The sequence below is a fragment of the Epinephelus lanceolatus genome, chromosome 16, assembly GCF_041903045.1.
Source record: "Epinephelus lanceolatus isolate andai-2023 chromosome 16, ASM4190304v1, whole genome shotgun sequence".
NCBI lineage: Eukaryota > Metazoa > Chordata > Actinopteri > Perciformes > Serranidae > Epinephelus > Epinephelus lanceolatus.
In genome coordinates, this window is record NC_135749.1 from 25,047,751 (window position 1) to 25,066,986 (window position 19,236).

Below are 19,236 nucleotides of genomic sequence, written 5' to 3' on the forward strand. Positions count from 1 at the left end.
GTGTCCATCTCATTCTCAGGGACACAATATCCCAGGAACACAATACCTCAAGAACACCTTGAGGGAATTTCTTCAAGTTCGGGGGTCAAACACCAAAGGTTAAGGTCACTGTGACCTTGTCCATTGCATTCTCATGAGTGCAGTATCTCAAGAACACCTTGAGGGAATTTCTTCAGATTTGGCACAGATATCTACTTGGACTTAAGGATGTTTTCCAAATTTGGTGCAAATGTTCACTTGGGCTCACAAATGTACTGATTCAAAGGTCAAAGGCCAAGGTCACTGTGACCTCATAAAATATGTTTTTGGTTGTAACTCAGGAGGTCATATGCTAATTATGACAAATTTTCACACAAGTGTCTAGTGGAATAAAATTATGAATGCTGGCACGTCATATCCAAAAGGTCACAGCTCAACTTCACTGTGACATCAAAATGCTCTGTAAAAACATTTTTCTGGCCATTATTCAACATCATAACTCGGGAACAGAAGAAGAGACATTTAGTGACACTAATCTTCAGTGCTCATCTTGAAACTGTACTAATGGTAGCTATAGATCTTCCGTGTTGTCAGGGAGAGGATGTGTGTGGAGCATCCATGTCTTGCAAACATGGTTGTAAAATTTAACTGCAACTTGACAGGTTTGTGAGTGGGAAACAAGGCGGTAATTCTAGTTTTCTTAAATCATGACCCTCCCCAGAACTACAAATGTCTTTACTTGAGCCTCCCTGGGTGACTGGGTAAAACATATAATTCTAAGATAACAAAAACACAACAGTTGTTATTTTCAGGTGATTATACACTATTGAAAACACAGTTATGAAAATTATACACTATTTCTGCCAATATATCCCCCCAAATCCTACACACTGGACCCTGAAAAAACAGCAATTTAAAAAAACATGATTTTAATGTTTCATGTGTTGGATGTTAAATATGAAGCAGACATAACTTATCACAAAGCAATGAGGTAGTGTAGCACATGCAAACTTGGGGTATGGGACTGGTTATTACATTTCGCAGGTTATATTTGAAAATGAACACCTAGAGGTCTTTCTGCCTGCAGTGTTAATGTTTGTCTATGTGTACCTCAGTATAAAACGACTGTCTCTTACAGTAATCTTTGTTTGCACTCCTGGAAACCCTTATGTAAACACTATATACAGTACAGGCCAAAAGTTTGGACACACCTTCTCATTCAATGCGTTTTCTTTATTTTCATGACTATTTACATTGTAGATTCTCACTGAAGGCATCAAAACTATGAATGAACACATGTGGAGTTATGTACTTAACAAAAAAAGGTGAAATAACTGAAAACATGTTTTATATTCTAGTTTCTTCAAAATAGCCACCCTTTGCTCTGATTACTGCTTTGCACACTCTTGGCATTCTCTCCATGAGCTTCAAGAGGTAGTCACCTGAAATGGTTTCCACTTCACAGGTGTGCCTTATCAGGGTTAATTAGTGGAATTTCTTGCTTTATCAATGGGGTTGGGACCATCAGTTGTGTTGTGCAGAAGTCAGGTTAATACACAGCCGACAGCCCTATTGGACAACTGTTAAAATTCATATTATGGCAAGAACCAATCAGCTAACTAAAGAAAAACGAGTGGCCATCATTACTTTAAGAAATGAAGGTCAGTCAGTCCGGAAAATTGCAAAAACTTTAAATGTGTCCCCAAGTGGAGTCGCAAAAACCATCAAGCGCTACAACGAAACTGGCACACATGAGGACCGACCCAGGAAAGGAAGACCAAGAGTCACCTCTGCTTCTGAGGATAAGTTCATCCGAGTCACCAGCCTCAGAAATGGCAAGTTAACAGCAGCTCAGATCAGAGACCAGATGAATGCCACACAGAGTTCTAGCAGCAGACCCATCTCTAGAACAACTGTTAAGAGGAGACTGCGCCAATCAGGCCTTCATGGTCAAATAGCTGCTAGGAAACCACTGCTAAGGAGAGGCAACAAGCAGAAGAGATTTGTTTGGGCCAAGAAACACAAGGAATGGACATTAGACCAGTGGAAATCTGTGCTTTGGTCTGATGAGTCCAAATTTGAGATCTTTGGTTCCAACCGCCGTGTCTTTGTGAGACGCAGAAAAGGTGAACGGATGGATTCCACATGCCTGGTTCCCACTGTGAAGCATGGAGGAGGAGGTGTGATGGTGTGGGGGTGTTTTGCTGGTGACACTGTTGGGGATTTATTCAAAATTGAAGGCACACTGAACCAGCATGGCTACCACAGCATCCTGCAGCGACATGCCATCCCATCCGGTTTGCGTTTAGTTGGACGATCATTTATTTTTCAACAGGACAATGACCCCAAACACACCTCCAGGCTGTGTAAGGGCTATTTGACCAAGAAGGAGAGTGATGGAGTGCTGCGGCAGATGACCTGGCCTCCACAGTCACCGGACCTGAACCCAATCCAGATGGTTTGGGGTGAGCTGGACCGCAGAGTGAAGGCAAAGGGGCCAACAAGTGCTAAACACCTCTGGGAACTCCTTCAAGACTGTTGGAAAACCATTTCAGGTGACTACCTCTTGAAGCTCATGGAGAGAATGCCAAGAGTGTGCAAAGCAGTAATCAGAGCAAAGGGTGGCTATTTTGAAGAAACTAGAATATAAAACATGTTTTCAGTTATTTCACCTTTTTTTGTTAAGTACATAACTCCACATGTGTTCATTCATAGTTTTGATGCCTTCAGTGAGAATCTACAATGTAAATAGTCATGAAAATAAAGAAAACGCATTGAATGAGAAGGTGTGTCCAAACTTTTGGCCTGTACTGTACATACTTTGAAAGTACTGTGGAGTATGTGTTGTAGTATAGTAAAGAGCCAGTAGAGGGAGATATTGAGCTTTGCTTTGCTCGCTGCTTTCAGAGTATGGACAAGACATGAAAAGCTGCAAAGTCACGTCCAGAAATCTGGAAAATCAATATTATTTGGAAAGTCCTGCTGAGTTGTCAGTCCAATGAGCATTTAATGTTGACAGTCAAAGTCTTTATTCAGATACAGTGTGTTTACTTGTCATGGAGACCCAAACAGAGATCCATGGAGCTTCAGGGGTCCTTGAAAAACTTCCAGGGTGACAGTTTGAGGACAGTTTAATCTATTTAATTACCCCATGAGAGACAGTTTAAGAGTGTGTTTCCCCTGAGAGGTTTTATTTTTCAATGTGATAAAAAACATCTCACATGGGGATTTGTCGTCACAAATGTTTCTTCTCTGGGATTAATTAGTAAATTGTATGATAATTAAAAAATAATAATGTGCAATTATTTTTTATTGGCAAAAGATTTAAGCCAGCCAGTTTGGGAGGAACTTTGAGACAATTAAGATGTAAATTGTGTAGCAGTGACTGACGCTCGAATATTAGAAAGAGGTTCTTATTTTATAAGTAGCCTAGATATTCTTTACTAACTATTCTGACTTTTTTTCTCATTAAAATCTGAAGCATGCCTGCTGCAGAAGCTTTAGATAATCATGTTGTGATGTAACTGTATTCAGCCTGGTGCACTAGAGGGCACTCTTGGTTTTGTGATGATTTGCAGGTAGGGCGATGAAAACAGATCAATAGCATTAGCTTCGCCCTGGTTCCCTTGTCAAAAAGCGAATTTTTCCATTGTTTTTTTTATTGCAGAAAACAAGAACTATGGCAAACAAATATGTAGGACACTTAAATATTTTGTTCAGCAAGATCATTTTCAAAAATAAGCATCACTTTATGATTTTTGAAGCCTAATTGCAATCACCAGCAGTAAAATGCTAACATTAGGCTATAAATTAACTACACCAGGGTCGCATGATTCAATGTTGCCCCTCCAGCACGGCTGTAAAACTGTTTTTGACATGAACCACCTTTTTCAAGACACATAAAAGCTTCAAATTTCATGAGTGGGGTATTTACTGACAAATCTTATGTAATAGAACAAAGTGTGAAGGTCCCTTAAGCTTGTGTTAACATCAGGCTGTATTTCAGGCATCTAAGCAAAAATTCATTCAAAAAACCCACTGATTTTGAGTCGAGGGAACCACGAGAGGTAAAATGTGAACTCATTTCCGGGTTTTAGGACTCAGGTTAGGACAGGTTGTCTGTGTAGAAAACAGTAGTACATTGTTCAGTGTTGCTGTCAAGTGTTGACAACATGACACAGCACTGATCCTCCTTACAAAACAAGCCCTGCATATTAAGTGCACACAAACCTGTTGGCTGTCTCTGTGAACAATAATAATAATGACAGCTCCTCATGCCCACTAGTCATATTTTCTGCTCATCTCTGCTCTGATTTATATAAAAGGAGTCTACATTTCAGTCACAACAGTCTTTCTTAAGATGTATCAACAATCATAAAGTGACATAGTGCTTAAACATAGCCCATAATAATACTATAATTACTTTAAAGTACACCTTGGGTTGGTCCCAGATCATCACTGACTTAATAATGCCTTAGCCTGAATGCAGCCTGAGATCCTCCTGCAGAGGTCTGTTATTAATTGTTAGGTTGAGGCTATAAACCAGGGGAGACAGATCCTTTAGAGTCAGAGCCACACAACTCTGACGAGGGTGCATTCACACCAGGATAGTCTGGGGGACTCGGTTTGATTGGGTGGGGAATGCCGAAAAATTTCTCACCTTTATTTGGTTTGGTTCACTTTCGCACTGCACTTTTTAAAGCGGACCAAACTGCCTGGACGTCACGCAGTTACAACAGCTGCTCGTTTGGGGGCGGTATTGCCTGAAACGACCACTGACCAGGAAGAAAAAAAGCATGAGGAAGAAGAAAACCTGGCTCATTGTTTGGCCAGGGCTTACTTTGGTGTTCTCCTTACTATTCCACATCTGCCCACGAGACCTTTTCCAACTTTTTCTTGTTTTACCTCTGCTTCTCCCAGTTCGTGCTGTTGACTTCTTCTTTTTTTTCCTACCCAAAATGCACTGCACTCTACATCACTTCCTCTCTTTGGTTCACTTCCTCTCTTTGGTTCGCCGGATAGTCTGTTTGCATTTCCCACTGTAAGCGAACCATACCAGGGTTCACTTGCAAGTGAATTGAGACCCCCAGTTTTCAAGCGGACCAGGGTTCGCTCATTTGGTCTGCACCAGAGTTGGAATGAGCTTTCACACCACTCCAAACGAACTGAACTATCCGTGGAGGTGGACCAGGGTTTGTTTAAAGTGGACCAAATAGCGCTAGTGTGAATGCGTCAAATGACACACTAGCTCTGATTCGTCATTAAAATCTCTCTTAAAACACTTTTTCAGAATTACCTCTCTTGAAACTGTTATTCTTCTGTTTTAACTGTGTTTTAGTCTGCTCCTGTTAAAATCTGCACACAATTTGATAATAAGCGTACAGTTTCTTTTACCAGTGACTGCTGATTCTTCTGTTCTTACTGAGCTGTTGCTCAGTGGTGTCTTTGTCTCTTTCTGTCCTCTAAGTTGTCAGTCTGGTTTTACCTCAGTATTTTGTTCTCCATGTACAAAACAAACGCTCCATACAAAAGAACACGTAGGCCTAAATTGTAAAGAGGGCATTTTACAAGTTGAAAGCATGAAAGACCATTCAAAATATAAAGCATTGCTCTTCTCCATCTGACTGAGCCCAATCAAGCTTCCCAAACTTTTAAACAGTAGTGTATATATTGTGTCTTCGATGCTAGCTATGACCCTGAATATGTATTTTAAGAGGATGACAAGTCAGAAAAACAGATCACAATGATTCTCTTTAGTGATGACAGATCTTAAATTACCTTTTCAATACATGGCAAATAGCACAAATCACAGTAGGCTAAATATTAATGTAGACTGTAGAAATACTCTGATTTAAAATGATTACTTCATAACAGAATTAGTGCAAACAGTAAACAGATCCACTCAGGGAACTGTGGAAACAGAAGCCGATCATGTAAACTATAACTCCCACACGCCCCACAGAGAGGACAGGATGGCAGCACATAGGGCCACAGTGAGAGAGAGCTGGACAGAAATGGCTCCATTACAGAGGTCTGTTGTGCAACACTCAAAACTGCTGGAAAAACCGACACCCAGAAAGTTGCTGGTTATCGTCCTCCCACACAGGTCGGAGTCCAGGCAGCCGCGGATGTGAAGGGTGAGATCCCCTGTTGCATTGAATTCTGGGAGGATTGGAAACAGAAAAGGATGTCAGGGAATGTAAAAAAAATTCAAAGGAAGTTCACTGCCAAGCCTTCGAACCCCGACTGGCCAAACACTGTTCATCTCACACTGCGATGACACAGAGCTGGTTGATAATCAACAAAGTTTCCCTTAATTTCATCATCTTCTGTCTCGATCGCCAAGTGATGGGGTGATTCACTTTTACACTGTGATCTGTACGTTAGGCTTTAGCCTCTATCTTTATCTTTTTAACCTGTGTTTGCTGCTGAGTCAGTTTGACATCCTGGATATATCCCTAAAAGGAGATCACTTATCATTTTTCAAAAAAAAATAAAGGGAAAAAAAAGATATTATTTCTTCAGGGATTGCAGTTTGACCGTGTGGGCTTCATGCTACATACATCCACCAATTTTCCAGATCTGTAACCAAGCAAATACTCATAGTCCTCCATTATTTACTCATTAAATGCCTCATAAGAGCATCAATAGAAGCTTACAGTAGAAACTCTTTTAATTAAAATTGTTCTGTAAATGTTGATTCAACGGTTTTGTGTGATTAAGTCACAACTAATCAATCTAGTCATACTGATGTGTCTCCAGTCAGATTCTTCTGTGAGTACACTCACATGCACTGTGGTACATTATGTGGTTATTTGTAGAGTGCGCACATTTTAACAGGGTAGTGCTGTTTCAAATCAAACACGGCTTTGTGCACTTACCACAGGATCTGGGAGCTTTTCTTCTTCTGCTCGGCGAATTTCAACCGGGTGGAGCACTATTGCCAATTAACATTTGACAATGAGTGTCATTCATCAGAATATATGCTCACTATATCTGCTTGTTGTTTTTATTTCTTATTGTATCTAAAATCAACGTGGTTTCACAGCACGTTACAATTGTCCAGCTGATACTGGCTGGTTCAATCACCAGGTGATCTACCAGGCTAATGATAGTTGCTGTGCTTTTCCAGTATTTACAACTTGTCAAGCATCTGACCACAAATGTGAAACAATGATGGCCCACCAACCTATGATAGTGTCTGAGCAAGTTCTGTATTGATACTGATGACAGCAAGACCATTTAGATGTTCTTGTCCCATTGTTGAACGCAGGCATGTTTTAATGAGTTTCCATTTTGAAAGACTTAGCTTAGCAGAGGCAACTGACTGTATGAAAGACAACCTAAAAGCCAGCTCGCACTGCTGCAACAGCTGTTAACATCCGACAGCAAAACGCCTCGACTGTTGTCAAGCCTCTAACTGTCGGGTCCCTTTTCCACCAACATGGAGCTGGTATCCTTTCAGTTCCCACACTAATTTGAACAGTTGCGAGCATTTCGACCAAAGATGAGTGCCGTGTCATATTCTACATGTTGGAAAGAGGATGTAGAAAGCAAAAGTAGGGAAGTCAATTGAGAAATAATAGGAAAAGTTCACAGGTACTCAATGTAATCCATAATTTTGCCCACTGTTTACTTCTGTTGATGACACATCCTCGGTTACAATGGGTCAGAACAAAACTGGTAGAAATGCTGGCTGGTTTGCTAGATAGTACCAAGGTTCCAAGAATCCTTAACAGAACTGGTTCAAGAACCAGCGCTAATTTGGTGGAAAGGCGTATAAGTGTGTGTGACTCCAATCACAGAGCCCCGGTCCCACAGAAGACAGTCTCATGACAAAAAGGTCGTGCAAAATTCACGGGGATTGCCTCAATTTGCATCAAATGTTGTGATCGCAACATTACGAAATCCTGGGGGGACTGGCTGTTCTGTAATTTTGTGAATCCAGTTTTCTTCTTACTATACTAATTTATTCTTACAATAATGCTCTGACTCTATTTGTTATGGCCTCTCATCTTTTTCTTGGGTAGGTTGTTTAATACTTTTTACATAGTTTTTGCTTCCAGTGAAAACAGGCCAACTCCTGTCTTCAGACTTTCCTCAAAGCATTTCTAACTGTGCATCTACTAAGGACACAATAAGCATCATGGGTAAAATAAAAAATTTGACCATCTAATATTTGTTCATGCTTTAGTGTATTCAAAATTGGTTTTACATTTATTCTACAATTACTTGTATTGTCATGTTGTCATTTTAACAATCTCCCCTCCAAGGTTCATTTAGTAGCTGTTCTGGAGCTTTTGATTTTATCACATGACTTTGAGGTAAGATAGTTTGATCAGCTGCTGCTTCCAGGGTCAAGAATGTACTTGGCAGCTATTAGTCATGTTTTAGTCATAATTTTGATCCAAATTTATTTAATTTGGTAATGTAATCTCATTATGTTAATTGTCTTACTGTTGCCGTCAAATTTCACTGTAATGTGTTTACAATATGTTTGAGAGTATTGTAGTGGTTTCCTTACGTGCTTGTCCTCGGTAGCAGCTCTCAGTCGCATTTTGACATGTGACATCCTCCCCAAACAGACACGCCTCAAGTACACCAATAGGACACTGAAGGCAGGTCAGGCATTGAGCTGTTCAACGGAAAGAAAGAAGAAAATATGTGATAATCAGATCAGCAACTCACTCTACAACATAGTTTGGATGCGTCTTATCTTCTTCAACAGTATCAGGTTTCATCAGTGCTAGTTTCCAGTTTCTCCATCAGCACTTCTAAATTTCATTAATTATATGTTTTATCTCTTTTGTTTAACAACAGAAACTGAAGTTTAAAATGAGTATTCATAGTTAACGTGTGTTCTTGATAATGTCTTGGAAGAATGTATTGATTTGCTGGAGTCTTTGGAGGTGCTGGTAGTTGGGGTTTTCTAGCTTTGGACAGAGCCAGACGAGCTGTTTTCCCCTGTTTCCAATCTTTGTACTGTGCACAGTTTTTAGAAAGTGTATGCATTGCTGTATTTTAGGTAAATAAATACAAGTACCTTTGTTTCTCTTCCTTTACTGCCACAACACCCTACTTAGCAGGTAAATTCTGGAAACAAGATACTCTCCAGATGTTTTATTTTAGTCTCATACAGCAGTCTGTATCAATTCAGATACATAAAAAGGAATGTCTTGCTAGACCTATGGGAGTAGTGTTGGATCAGACACTACCAGACTACATGTCTTTAAACTGCAGTGAGTGAAACCACCTGAGACTTTATCTTGAACGGCAGTTAATAACTCACCTTTATGTAAGTTTGTCCGGCATATTTTGTCCAAAGTAACAAGCCTGTAGTACCAACATGTTGCTTGTATAGTTATTTATTTTCACTACAATACTCCTCCAATTAATTTAGATAGTGCTTAACAAAGATATGTTGCAGAGGTCAGATGGAAATATAAAAGTTAAATATGAAAAAATAACAAAATAGATTTTCATTCCAAAACAATGATAACTATAGTAAATAAAGGCACACTTTAACTCAAAATCCTGATTAACTATCATTTTGACCTCAAGGCATTAAATATTTTTCTCAACTTACCTGCTGCGATGAAGGCACTCAGGACAGTCACTGCTTTCCAAACACTATTCATCCTTGTCCTGTCAGCGTATTTGCTTTTTAAGATATGTTTAATTAAAGGTTTAAATACCTGTCTCAGTCACATGAGCTTATGAGAATGTGATGATATGTTTTCAGGTAGAGGTAACATGCAAGAATGAAGTTCATCTGGTTTTGTGTTCCAGCTGAGTGGAGTTGACATTTCCGGTCACTACAAAAACACAAACATTCACAGCCTGGAGGAAAACCCACAGCCATTAAGTTTGAGCTCAAACGAGTTTTATTATTTACTGTCATTATGAACATGCAGTGAAGAGTTTCATGCAGTTAAGTTTCCTTTGTGGTAGTTAATGATGCATAAGTTTCAAATGTTTATGAGCTTCTGACAGGGACTGTGCAGTATGTTATTACTCAAATTCCCTCAAATTTACAGGCATAGAGGTTATAACAATGGGAATATCACAACATGGGAGTGTGTTCTTTAATCGCTTGCATACAAAGACAACACTCAGTTATGAGCAGGATCTTTTTGTTTATTTTTAAAGGCTCCAGGTACTCCAAACCGCCATTAGGGTGGCGCCTAAAGCAGCAGTTAGAGGGACCTGGATAGACGTGGCTCCATTACAGCAGTCAGTGCTGCAGCAGGTCCTGGTGACGGTGTAAGCGGCATTCAGAAGTGCTCCTGTTTCGGTCTGGTTGCAGAGAGACGAGGCAATGCAGCCTCGAGTGCTCAGGGTCATCAAATAACTGATGTTGAAGGCTGGAGGAAGACAAGGAGATCAGAGGGTGTTAACTTTTTTCTTAAGAAAATTAATTAAAGTACTAACACATTTTCGCTGTGTCTGTCTGTGATTCCTTATGTGATTGAAGAAAGACATATTCAGATCTTTACTTAAATAGTATTTTAATATTGTAACTAATTGTGTTGGAGCTAATTTTACCTTCTTTGTATTCTGGCAGGCTGTTCTCATGCATTATTAGTATGTTTTCCTATGACAACTAACGTATAAAAATTTATACGTATCTTATGTAATGATGATGTCAGTAGTTTATGCAAAACCCATGTATTTTGGAAGGCATTGATCACATAACCAATGTGCTGACAGGAGTAAAAAAAGGAAGCAGTCCCAAGAGGTCCAGTTCAGAGGCAGGTTGTGTTGGTGGATGGCTCACAGAACCATAGATTGTACAAATAATTGTTATAGCTACTGTGACATAACCCATTGCCTTGTAGGCTGCCGTTTTGAAGCCTTGAGTTTTGCATGAGAGACAGACAGCCTGCCAATCAAGTGGCCCCTCCCTTAAATATGCATAACTTTGGGCCTTAATAAAATGTAGTGGGTGAGTTTTAAAAAATTCAACCCTGCATAGCTGCCATGAACAATGAAATTAGCTATAGAGACCAAAATGGGTTTTTTTGTACCAGGCTGTAAATATGTTTATTTCTGCTGTAAAGTTGGACATTTTAACATGGAGGGGTGTCTACGGAGAAGTACTTGGTTTTGGAGCCATCCTAAAGTGGCCATTCGATGAACTGCAGTTTTGGTCCTTCCGCACTGGCTTCCTTTCTCAGCCTCAGAGGTTGCCGCTCACAAAAAGCACAGGACTTTCCCCAGGAGACCAGTTTTCAGAACTATGTGAACTTTGAGTCATTTCAAGGAACCTCACCGTGTTTCTTTTCCTAAATCTAAGCACAGTAACTTTACCTGCCTAAAACTAACTTGTGTAACTTTACGTTAATGATGTAACTTTATGTTACTGACATAATGTCATTTGTAGGCTGCCAATTTGTAACGATATATCAAACAGACTGTTGAGTGTGCACTTTCATAGGATATCAGTTGAACATTGTATGAGGACACGTTGACTCTGGGTACTTTAATCTGTCCACCTTATTCCTAACCCCCATGATAGCTTGCTTGAATCATGGGCCGAAATCCCAGAGCTGAACCAGAATTGGCATTTTTAAATTGTAATGGTCTGCTAATCCTCTTTCCAAAAGGGACTAGGAAATAAAACATAGAACACACCACCTCTTACCCCTCAAATGGGATAATGTGATCATACGTCTATCATCTCTGACAGCCATCTCAAAGCATTGATTGTTCACCTTTTTAACCAAGCCCATTAGCCATTAGCTTGCCTTGCGACATGGTTAAATTTAACAGGGCCTGAGTTAGCTTATGGTAAACATCTACTCCCTCTAAATGATTATGTATGATTTCTTCCCACTCATGACCAGACACTAACACATTCGGCAAACATAATTTGGTATTCATTTTAGCTCCATGTAAAGTGAATGAACGTGATGTTTCCCTGCTAATGCTCCACCTGTTTGCCGTAACTACGCAGTTTACACATTTTAATGAATCAGAGTTCTATGAGTGAAATATCATGCCATATTAAGAAGCAGAACTCATTGATATCAATAGTATGAAGTATAAGTAAAACAAATAACTTTTGTCATTCATTGTATATGATATGAAAGAAGACACATTCTCAGCCTAGATAACTAAACACATAATTCAAGGTATGGTGTTGAGCTTATTTTATCGCGTGCAATTTTTTAATTTAACTTGAGAATTTAGTCAGACAGAAAAATACAAGGATATCATGTGCTGACGCTAAGTGATAACAGACCTGTCATTCCAGCTGTCATTCTGTTACTGCAAATTCTGATTGAATACTTTTCTGTTATGTCTAATGAAGTTCCATTGGTGTTATTATTTCTTACATCATTCCAGGTATGTGAAAAGGTAGTGTATGCATTTATCAGAAGCTGCACCCATAACCACTTCTATAGTAGCTTTCTTGGGACTAAGGTGGATGACAGAGCATTGTGTTTTGTAGGATATTCCCATGTTTTGTAGATAAAATCATAATCTGTAGAGAACCAGTAACTGTAGCTGCCAAATAAACATAGTGGAGTAAAAAGTCAAATATTTCCCTCTGAAATGTAAAGAAGTAGAAGTACAAAGTAGCAGAACATGGAAATATAGTAAAGTTTAGGTACCTCAAAGCTGTACTGAAATAGGCCTACAGTATTTGTGTTAATGTACGTCTTTACTTTCCACTACTACCATGTGTTTACCTACATGTAGCCTACTAGTCTAACCCCAGTTGGCCTGAAACCACCTTTTTATCTCTGTGTGGCACTGGGGGGGTTTGTGCTGTTTGCTTTTGGCATTGTCGGTATGTGCCGCGTTGCGTCATAGCAGCAGCAACAATGGCTGAAAGTAAAAAGTGTTAAAGGAGCAGCTGACTCAGTCACGGACATCAAACACTGGCTTTACTGAACCTGGTCACTTTAAGGTTAAAGAAGTAATATTTTTCACCTTGCCATTGTCTCCTAAGTGTAGTAACTAAGCAATCAGTATCTTAAGCATTTAGCCTATCTCATACAAATCAAATGGTTGTGACGTGTAGTTTTCCAAAGCATTATGCACATTTATAAAGATGTAGTCATATATAGACATATTTAGCCCACAGGCATGAGAGTGGTATGAATCTCACCATCTAACACTCAACATAAGGTAAATCAGCACATTTTGGACAGACACAGGCTAGCTGATTCCCCATCGCCAGGCTTTATGCTAAGCTAAGCTAACCAGGACCTGGCTTGCTTCATATATGAGAAACAGAGCCATCTATTTCTAAATGAATGAACAAACTGTTAACTGTTAACTTCACATTTACTCTGCTTGCACTCTGCTGCTCCGTCCCAACACGTTCTCATCAGGGAACAGCATGTCAATTTCTATTTGTTACATGCATTATACCTTATCAAAATACACTTCCATTTTTGCTTGAATGTACAGTTTCTGCTTGTTACATGCATTCAATCTTTTTCAAAATACACTTACAATATAGGCAAAATGCTCTGTTTTTAGGTTTATTTCCTTAGGTTTGGACAAGAAAACTCTGTGGTTAGGTGTAGGCAACAAAAGCACATGATTAGGTTTGGAAAAAACATCCTGGTTTGGTTTAAAATTCAAACAGGAAACAAATAGCAGGCTCTCGTGAGCTCCCACAGGCTCCTGGGTGAAAGTCCAGATATTGTTGGATTCATCCACCTCCTCTGCCACCCTACCGAAATGGACTTTCTCTCTTTATATAACATAAGGCATTACAAACTGCTGCTACCTGGTGCGTATCATACCACTGAGAAGGGTGGCTCTGTGTGTCTGTGTCTGATAAGGCCATCCACTCACAAAGCACCAGTATTTGATGAGTTGGGTTGTTACCCACTGCCTCTAAAACTGATGTGCCCAGTGTGTATCATACTGCCACAAAATGTGCCTCAGTTTATTGGTGTCTGATGCCTACATCACCGAAAAAGTGCCAGATTTTGACGAGTTTGGAGTGAGAATGGGTGGAGTATACTCTGCTGCTCCAAGGGTGTGGTGCTCTGAATAACCAAACGGTTCCTTTCCTTCCTTCCTACTCTGAATTTACAAATGGTCCAGTATGTGCCAGTGTGCACCCCAGGACTCCGAGTGAGTAGCCTGTTTTTGAATGCGCTCGTAGAGTACAGGTGGCCGAGGCTACCATACAAGGTGCCACCTGCTACTCAGTTTTTAACACGCTCACACACCAATGGAACAGCAACTGGGAGCAATTTGGAGTTTAATATCTTGCTAAAGGATACTTCCCTATACGGACTGGAGGAGTTGGTGGAGCTGGGGCCTCTGATCTTCTGATTGGTGAACAGCCTGCTTTACCTCCTGAGTCAGAGCCACCCTGGCCCCTAATGTAGACTATTTCATCATCCTGCCTAACTTATATGCACTGATTGTTTTGAAGCATCTTACTAGTTGGTACACACAAATTTTTTTAAGGAGCTACTTAATCAGGTATAGAGTGCCCAAGGAATGAGTCCTAAAATCTGGAAATGAGTTGGTATTTTAACCCTCCTAGTTCCCTCGTCTCAAAGTGCGATGGTTTTTTGAATGGGTTTTTGGATAGATGCCTGAAATAAGGTCTGTGCTTAACACAAGCTAAAGATACTATAGCCTACTATGTTCTGAACTTTGAAGCTTCTATGTGTCTTAAAAAAGGTGGTTGCTAACAAGTGGCTAAATGAGACAACAGAACGTCATAGTGCCGAGCTGTGTTGAACACAGCTTTACTGTCTTGGTATGGTGGAGACGTTAAGTCATGTGACTGTAGTGTAGTTTGTTTATAACCATTAGCTTTTTACTGGCGATTTCATTTAGGCTTCAATAATCATGAAAGTGATATTTATTTGTGAAGATTATCTTGCTGAATAAAAGGTGTAAGCATCATAAATGTTTGTTCTCCACTATGGTTCGTTTTACAACTTATGTGTCTGCCAATAAAAAAGCAGAAAATGTTTGTTCTGCTCTGAGGTGGACCTTTTCATGTGTTGTAAGTCCAGCCACAGCTCAGTCTGAACCATCAGGACAGGTTTTTCATCCCCTAATGGTTTGTGGTCAGAGAAGAGTTACAAACTCATCAGCAGGGATACACCCATCTGTTGTCATGGGGAGCAGATGATCACTGACTCACCCAGTTTTCCCCAGTAGCAGCTGGGCTGAGCTTCACTGCAGGTCATCATGGAGCTGTACAGACATTTATCTCCCAAGCCCACCTTGCAGGTGTGACATCTCAGAGATTCACCTGTGATACAGAGAGAGAGAGGTGAAGTGATGGAGAATGGAGTACTTTCTTATAAGTTATGTAAAAGAGGAAAATAAGTAAGATAGCAACAATGATGAAACTCCAAACTGTGTCATCAAGCCAGCATTACACAAATCACATACATACAGTGCTGACATCATCGTCTGTATCACTTCTCATCATATCTGTCATCATAATCACTGAAACATGTGAGTGTTAATAATAACATTAATACACTCTCAGTGATTTGGTCTAAAAAATAATAACTTTGTGTGGCTATGTTCTATTTGAATAGCTTTGCCTAGGTTTTGACCTTTTTTAAAACTGCTTTTCAGTCTCCGTTCACTTTGCATGTAGGTGAAGTGCCAGAAACACCAACACTACATCAGCAAATATTTTAGTTCAAACTAACAGTTACACTTTAACACATACATATAACCTCACCTACCCAAACCCATCCAAAACATCAACAAAGACAAAAAAAAGTAACATGGAAAGCCAGTGTATGTGAGATGGAGATTCCACATTATGTAAAAAATTAATATGAAGCCATTAATTTTCTCATGCTTGATACAGTTCGATACTTCTTTGATACAACCTTCATTTTTTGGGAGCAAAGACGTATTTCTATTTCAGAATAACAAAGTGACGAGCCAGTGTTAAAGTCCAACATCTTTTACTGCCATAGGGAACCTTTAAAATTCCCTCAGGCCTAAGAAAACGTGTCTTTTTCGTATTACATGCTTCTCTTTATTGCTGTATGAGCGTAATAGGGGTATGTAATTAAAGCTTCAGGGCCGTAGCCTGGATTTTAGAAATCAGAGGTCATGGATCAACAGAATAAAACACCCACCAAAGACATGTTTTAACCAGTGATGAAAATCACACCAAACTCAAGTTTTCTGAGTGTTTAAAACACTGTGACACATAAAGCATTTTCTGATCTTTGTCATTTTGACATGTTTTTGGGGTAGGTGCTGAAATGATTGATGCTTTTCTTCTTCTTGCAAGGACAGTCTGTTTCAAAGCCTTCTTTACACTGTTAGGCAGTCATTGAATTCTTGTGGCAATATACAGTACAGGCCAAAAGTTTGGACACACCTTCTCATTCAATGCGTTTTCTTTATTTTCATGACTATTTACATTGTAGATTCTCACTGAAGGCATCAAAACTATGAATGAACACATGTGGAGTTATGTACTTAACAAAAAAAGGTGAAATAACTGAAAACATGTTTTATATTCTAGTTTCTTCAAAATAGCAATCTGATTACTGCTTTGCACACTCTTGGCATTCTCTCCATGAGCTTCAAGAGGTAGTCACCTGAAATGGTTTTCCAACAGTCTTGAAGGAGTTCCCAGAGGTGTTTAGCACTTGTTGGCCCCTTTGCCTTCACTCTGCGGTCCAGCTCACCCCAAACCATCTGGATTGGGTTCAGGTCCGGTGACTGTGGAGGCCAGGTCATCTGCCGCAGCACTCCATCACTCTCCTTCTTGGTCAAATAGCCCTTACACAGCCTGGAGGTGTGTTTGGGGTCATTGTCCTGTTGAAAAATAAATGATCGTCCAACTAAACGCAAACCGGATGGGATGGCATGTCGCTGCAGGATGCTGTGGTAGCCATGCTGGTTCAGTGTGCCTTCAATTTTGAATAAATCCCCAACAGTGTCACCAGCAAAACACCCCCACACCATCACACCTCCTCCTCCATGCTTCACAGTGGGAACCAGGCATGTGGAATCCATCCGTTCACCTTTTCTGCGTCTCACAAAGACACGGCGGTTGGAACCAAAGATCTCAAATTTGGACTCATCAGACCAAAGCACAGATTTCCACTGGTCTAATGTCCATTCCTTGTGTTTCTTGGCCCAAACAAATCTCTTCTGCTTGTTGCCTCTCCTTAGCAGTGGTTTCCTAGCAGCTATTTGACCATGAAGGCCTGATTGGCACAGTCTCCTCTTAACAGTTGTTCTAGAGATGGGTCTGCTGCTAGAACTCTGTGTGGCATTCATCTGGTCTCTGATCTGAGCTGCTGTTAACTTGCGATTTCTGAGGCTGGTGACTCGGATGAACTTATCCTCAGAAGCAGAGGTGACTCTTGGTCTTCCTTTCCTGGGTCGGTCCTCATGTGTGCCAGTTTCGTTGTAGCGCTTGATGGTTTTTGCGACTCCACTTGGGGACACATTTAAAGTTTTTGCAATTTTCCGGACTGACTGACCTTCATTTCTTAAAGTAATGATGGCCACTCGTTTTTCTTTAGTTAGCTGATTGGTTCTTGCCATAATATGAATTTTAACAGTTGTCCAATAGGGCTGTCGGCTGTGTATTAACCTGACTTCTGCACAACACAGCTGATGGTCCCAACCCCATTGATAAAGCAAGAAATTCCACTAATTAACCCTGATAAGGCACACCTGTGAAGTGGAAACCATTTCAGGTGACTACCTCTTGAAGCTCATCAAGAGAATGCCAAGAGTGTGCAAAGCAGTAATCAGAGCAAAGGGTGGCTATTTTGAAGAAACTAGAATATAAAACATGTTTTCAGTTATTTCACCTTTTTTTGTTAAGTACATAACTCCACATGTGTTCATTCATAGTTTTGACACCTTCAGTGAGAATCTACAATGTAAATAGTCATGAAAATAAAGAAAACGCATTGAATGAGAAGGTGTGTCCAAACTTTTGGCCTGTACTGTACAAAATCCTTTAATTTTGTTGTTATTCTTGCCTTCAAACTGTAAAAATCTTAAAGGGACAGTACATCCCAAAATGAAAAATACATATTTTCCTTTTATTTCTTTATCAATCTAGAATGTTTTGGTGTGAGTTGCTGAGTGTTAGAGATATTGGTCCTAGAAATGTCTGCCCAAAAATCTCTGTAGCTCACACCAAAACAATCTAGATTGATAAATAGGCTCTACAGGTAAGAGGGAAAATATGACCTTTGTGTCCTCAGTTGTACAGCATTGGTAATCTTGGTTAGCTTCGGGTGTAAGTTGACATAACTTATTTACAGCACATAAGCAAAATAGTATTTAGCATTAATCGTTCAAAATGTCGCCTCTGATATTCACTTGTAACAATTTTAATGGATGTTTTTGTAATTGTTTTCAAGAAGAATTGAGAGATAATTTTCCTCTTTGCCAAGACAAAGTATACATGAGCGCCTCCTGATTTGTTCTCTTACCTGTAACAAACATGGCCATCAATGCCGCACAGACCCCGAAGAACCTTAGCATCTTGCTCTTACACAATTGTGTGGTTGAAGACGGTCAAAGAGAGGTTCAGTGACCCAGCAGCACAGCAGAGTGTCTGAAGTGGGATTCAAATGAGCTTCACTAGCTCAGGGCATCTGCTTTTATGTCAAAGGTGTGCCAGCTAGAATATTCTCTAACACACTGAGGGGCTGTTTGATGAGAGTCAAGTCTATTAAAAAGCCAAACAAAGAGAAAAAGAGTTTATGGACGCCAGCCTCATTCCTCCCTTTGTGTGTGTGTGTGTGTGTGTGTGTGTGTGTGTGTGTGTGCATATTTATGTGCACGTGTTTGCGTGTGTGTTTGAACCTTTGTGAACCTGAACAACATTCATTTTCAAAAGCTTCTGATTGCAATAGAGAACAAAGCATCAGTCAACAATACCTCGATAAATATTAGGATTCTTTGTTAAAGTAATGAGGAGACACTCCCTTCACTTTTATGGGATGGAGCTTAAAAAGAATGGCATGTAATCATGGAGGGTTTAGTCTTCAGTTTAAGAAAATAATCTCAATTTTAGGTCCACTTACAACCATAGAATAGAATAGAAATGGAAATAATAACATAAATACAAAATATAAATAAAAGTTTTAAGTGAAATCTAAGCTGTGAGCTCAATAAAAAAGTCTCCAAAACATTATTTAATAAACCTGCTGCAAATTATGTTCTTTAAAAGAAAAGCTCAACATTTTGGGAGACTTATTCAGGCTGTTCTCATCTGCTGTTTATATGCATACCATAAGAAAGAAAAGTAAGGCA

General features: G+C 39.8%; 2 protein-coding genes across 2 annotated transcripts; both read right to left on the reverse strand.

Annotated features, from left to right (window-relative positions):
* Positions 1-5,711: 5,711 nt before the first annotated feature.
* On the reverse strand, positions 5,712-9,716 carry LOC117264157 (uncharacterized). Its single transcript, XM_033638001.2, has 3 exons — positions 9,566-9,716; positions 8,504-8,614; positions 5,712-6,141 (listed from the first exon to the last, which is right to left on the reverse strand). Exons 1-3 carry the CDS (start codon positions 9,615-9,617, stop codon positions 5,918-5,920), a joined length of 387 nt encoding a protein of 128 aa, XP_033493892.1. The 5' UTR covers positions 9,618-9,716; the 3' UTR covers positions 5,712-5,917.
* Positions 9,717-9,845: 129 nt separating this feature from the next.
* On the reverse strand, positions 9,846-18,686 carry LOC117263057 (uncharacterized). Its single transcript, XM_033636188.2, has 3 exons — positions 18,411-18,686; positions 15,113-15,223; positions 9,846-10,343 (listed from the first exon to the last, which is right to left on the reverse strand). Exons 1-3 carry the CDS (start codon positions 18,460-18,462, stop codon positions 10,123-10,125), a joined length of 384 nt encoding a protein of 127 aa, XP_033492079.1. The 5' UTR covers positions 18,463-18,686; the 3' UTR covers positions 9,846-10,122.
* Positions 18,687-19,236: the final 550 nt, after the last annotated feature.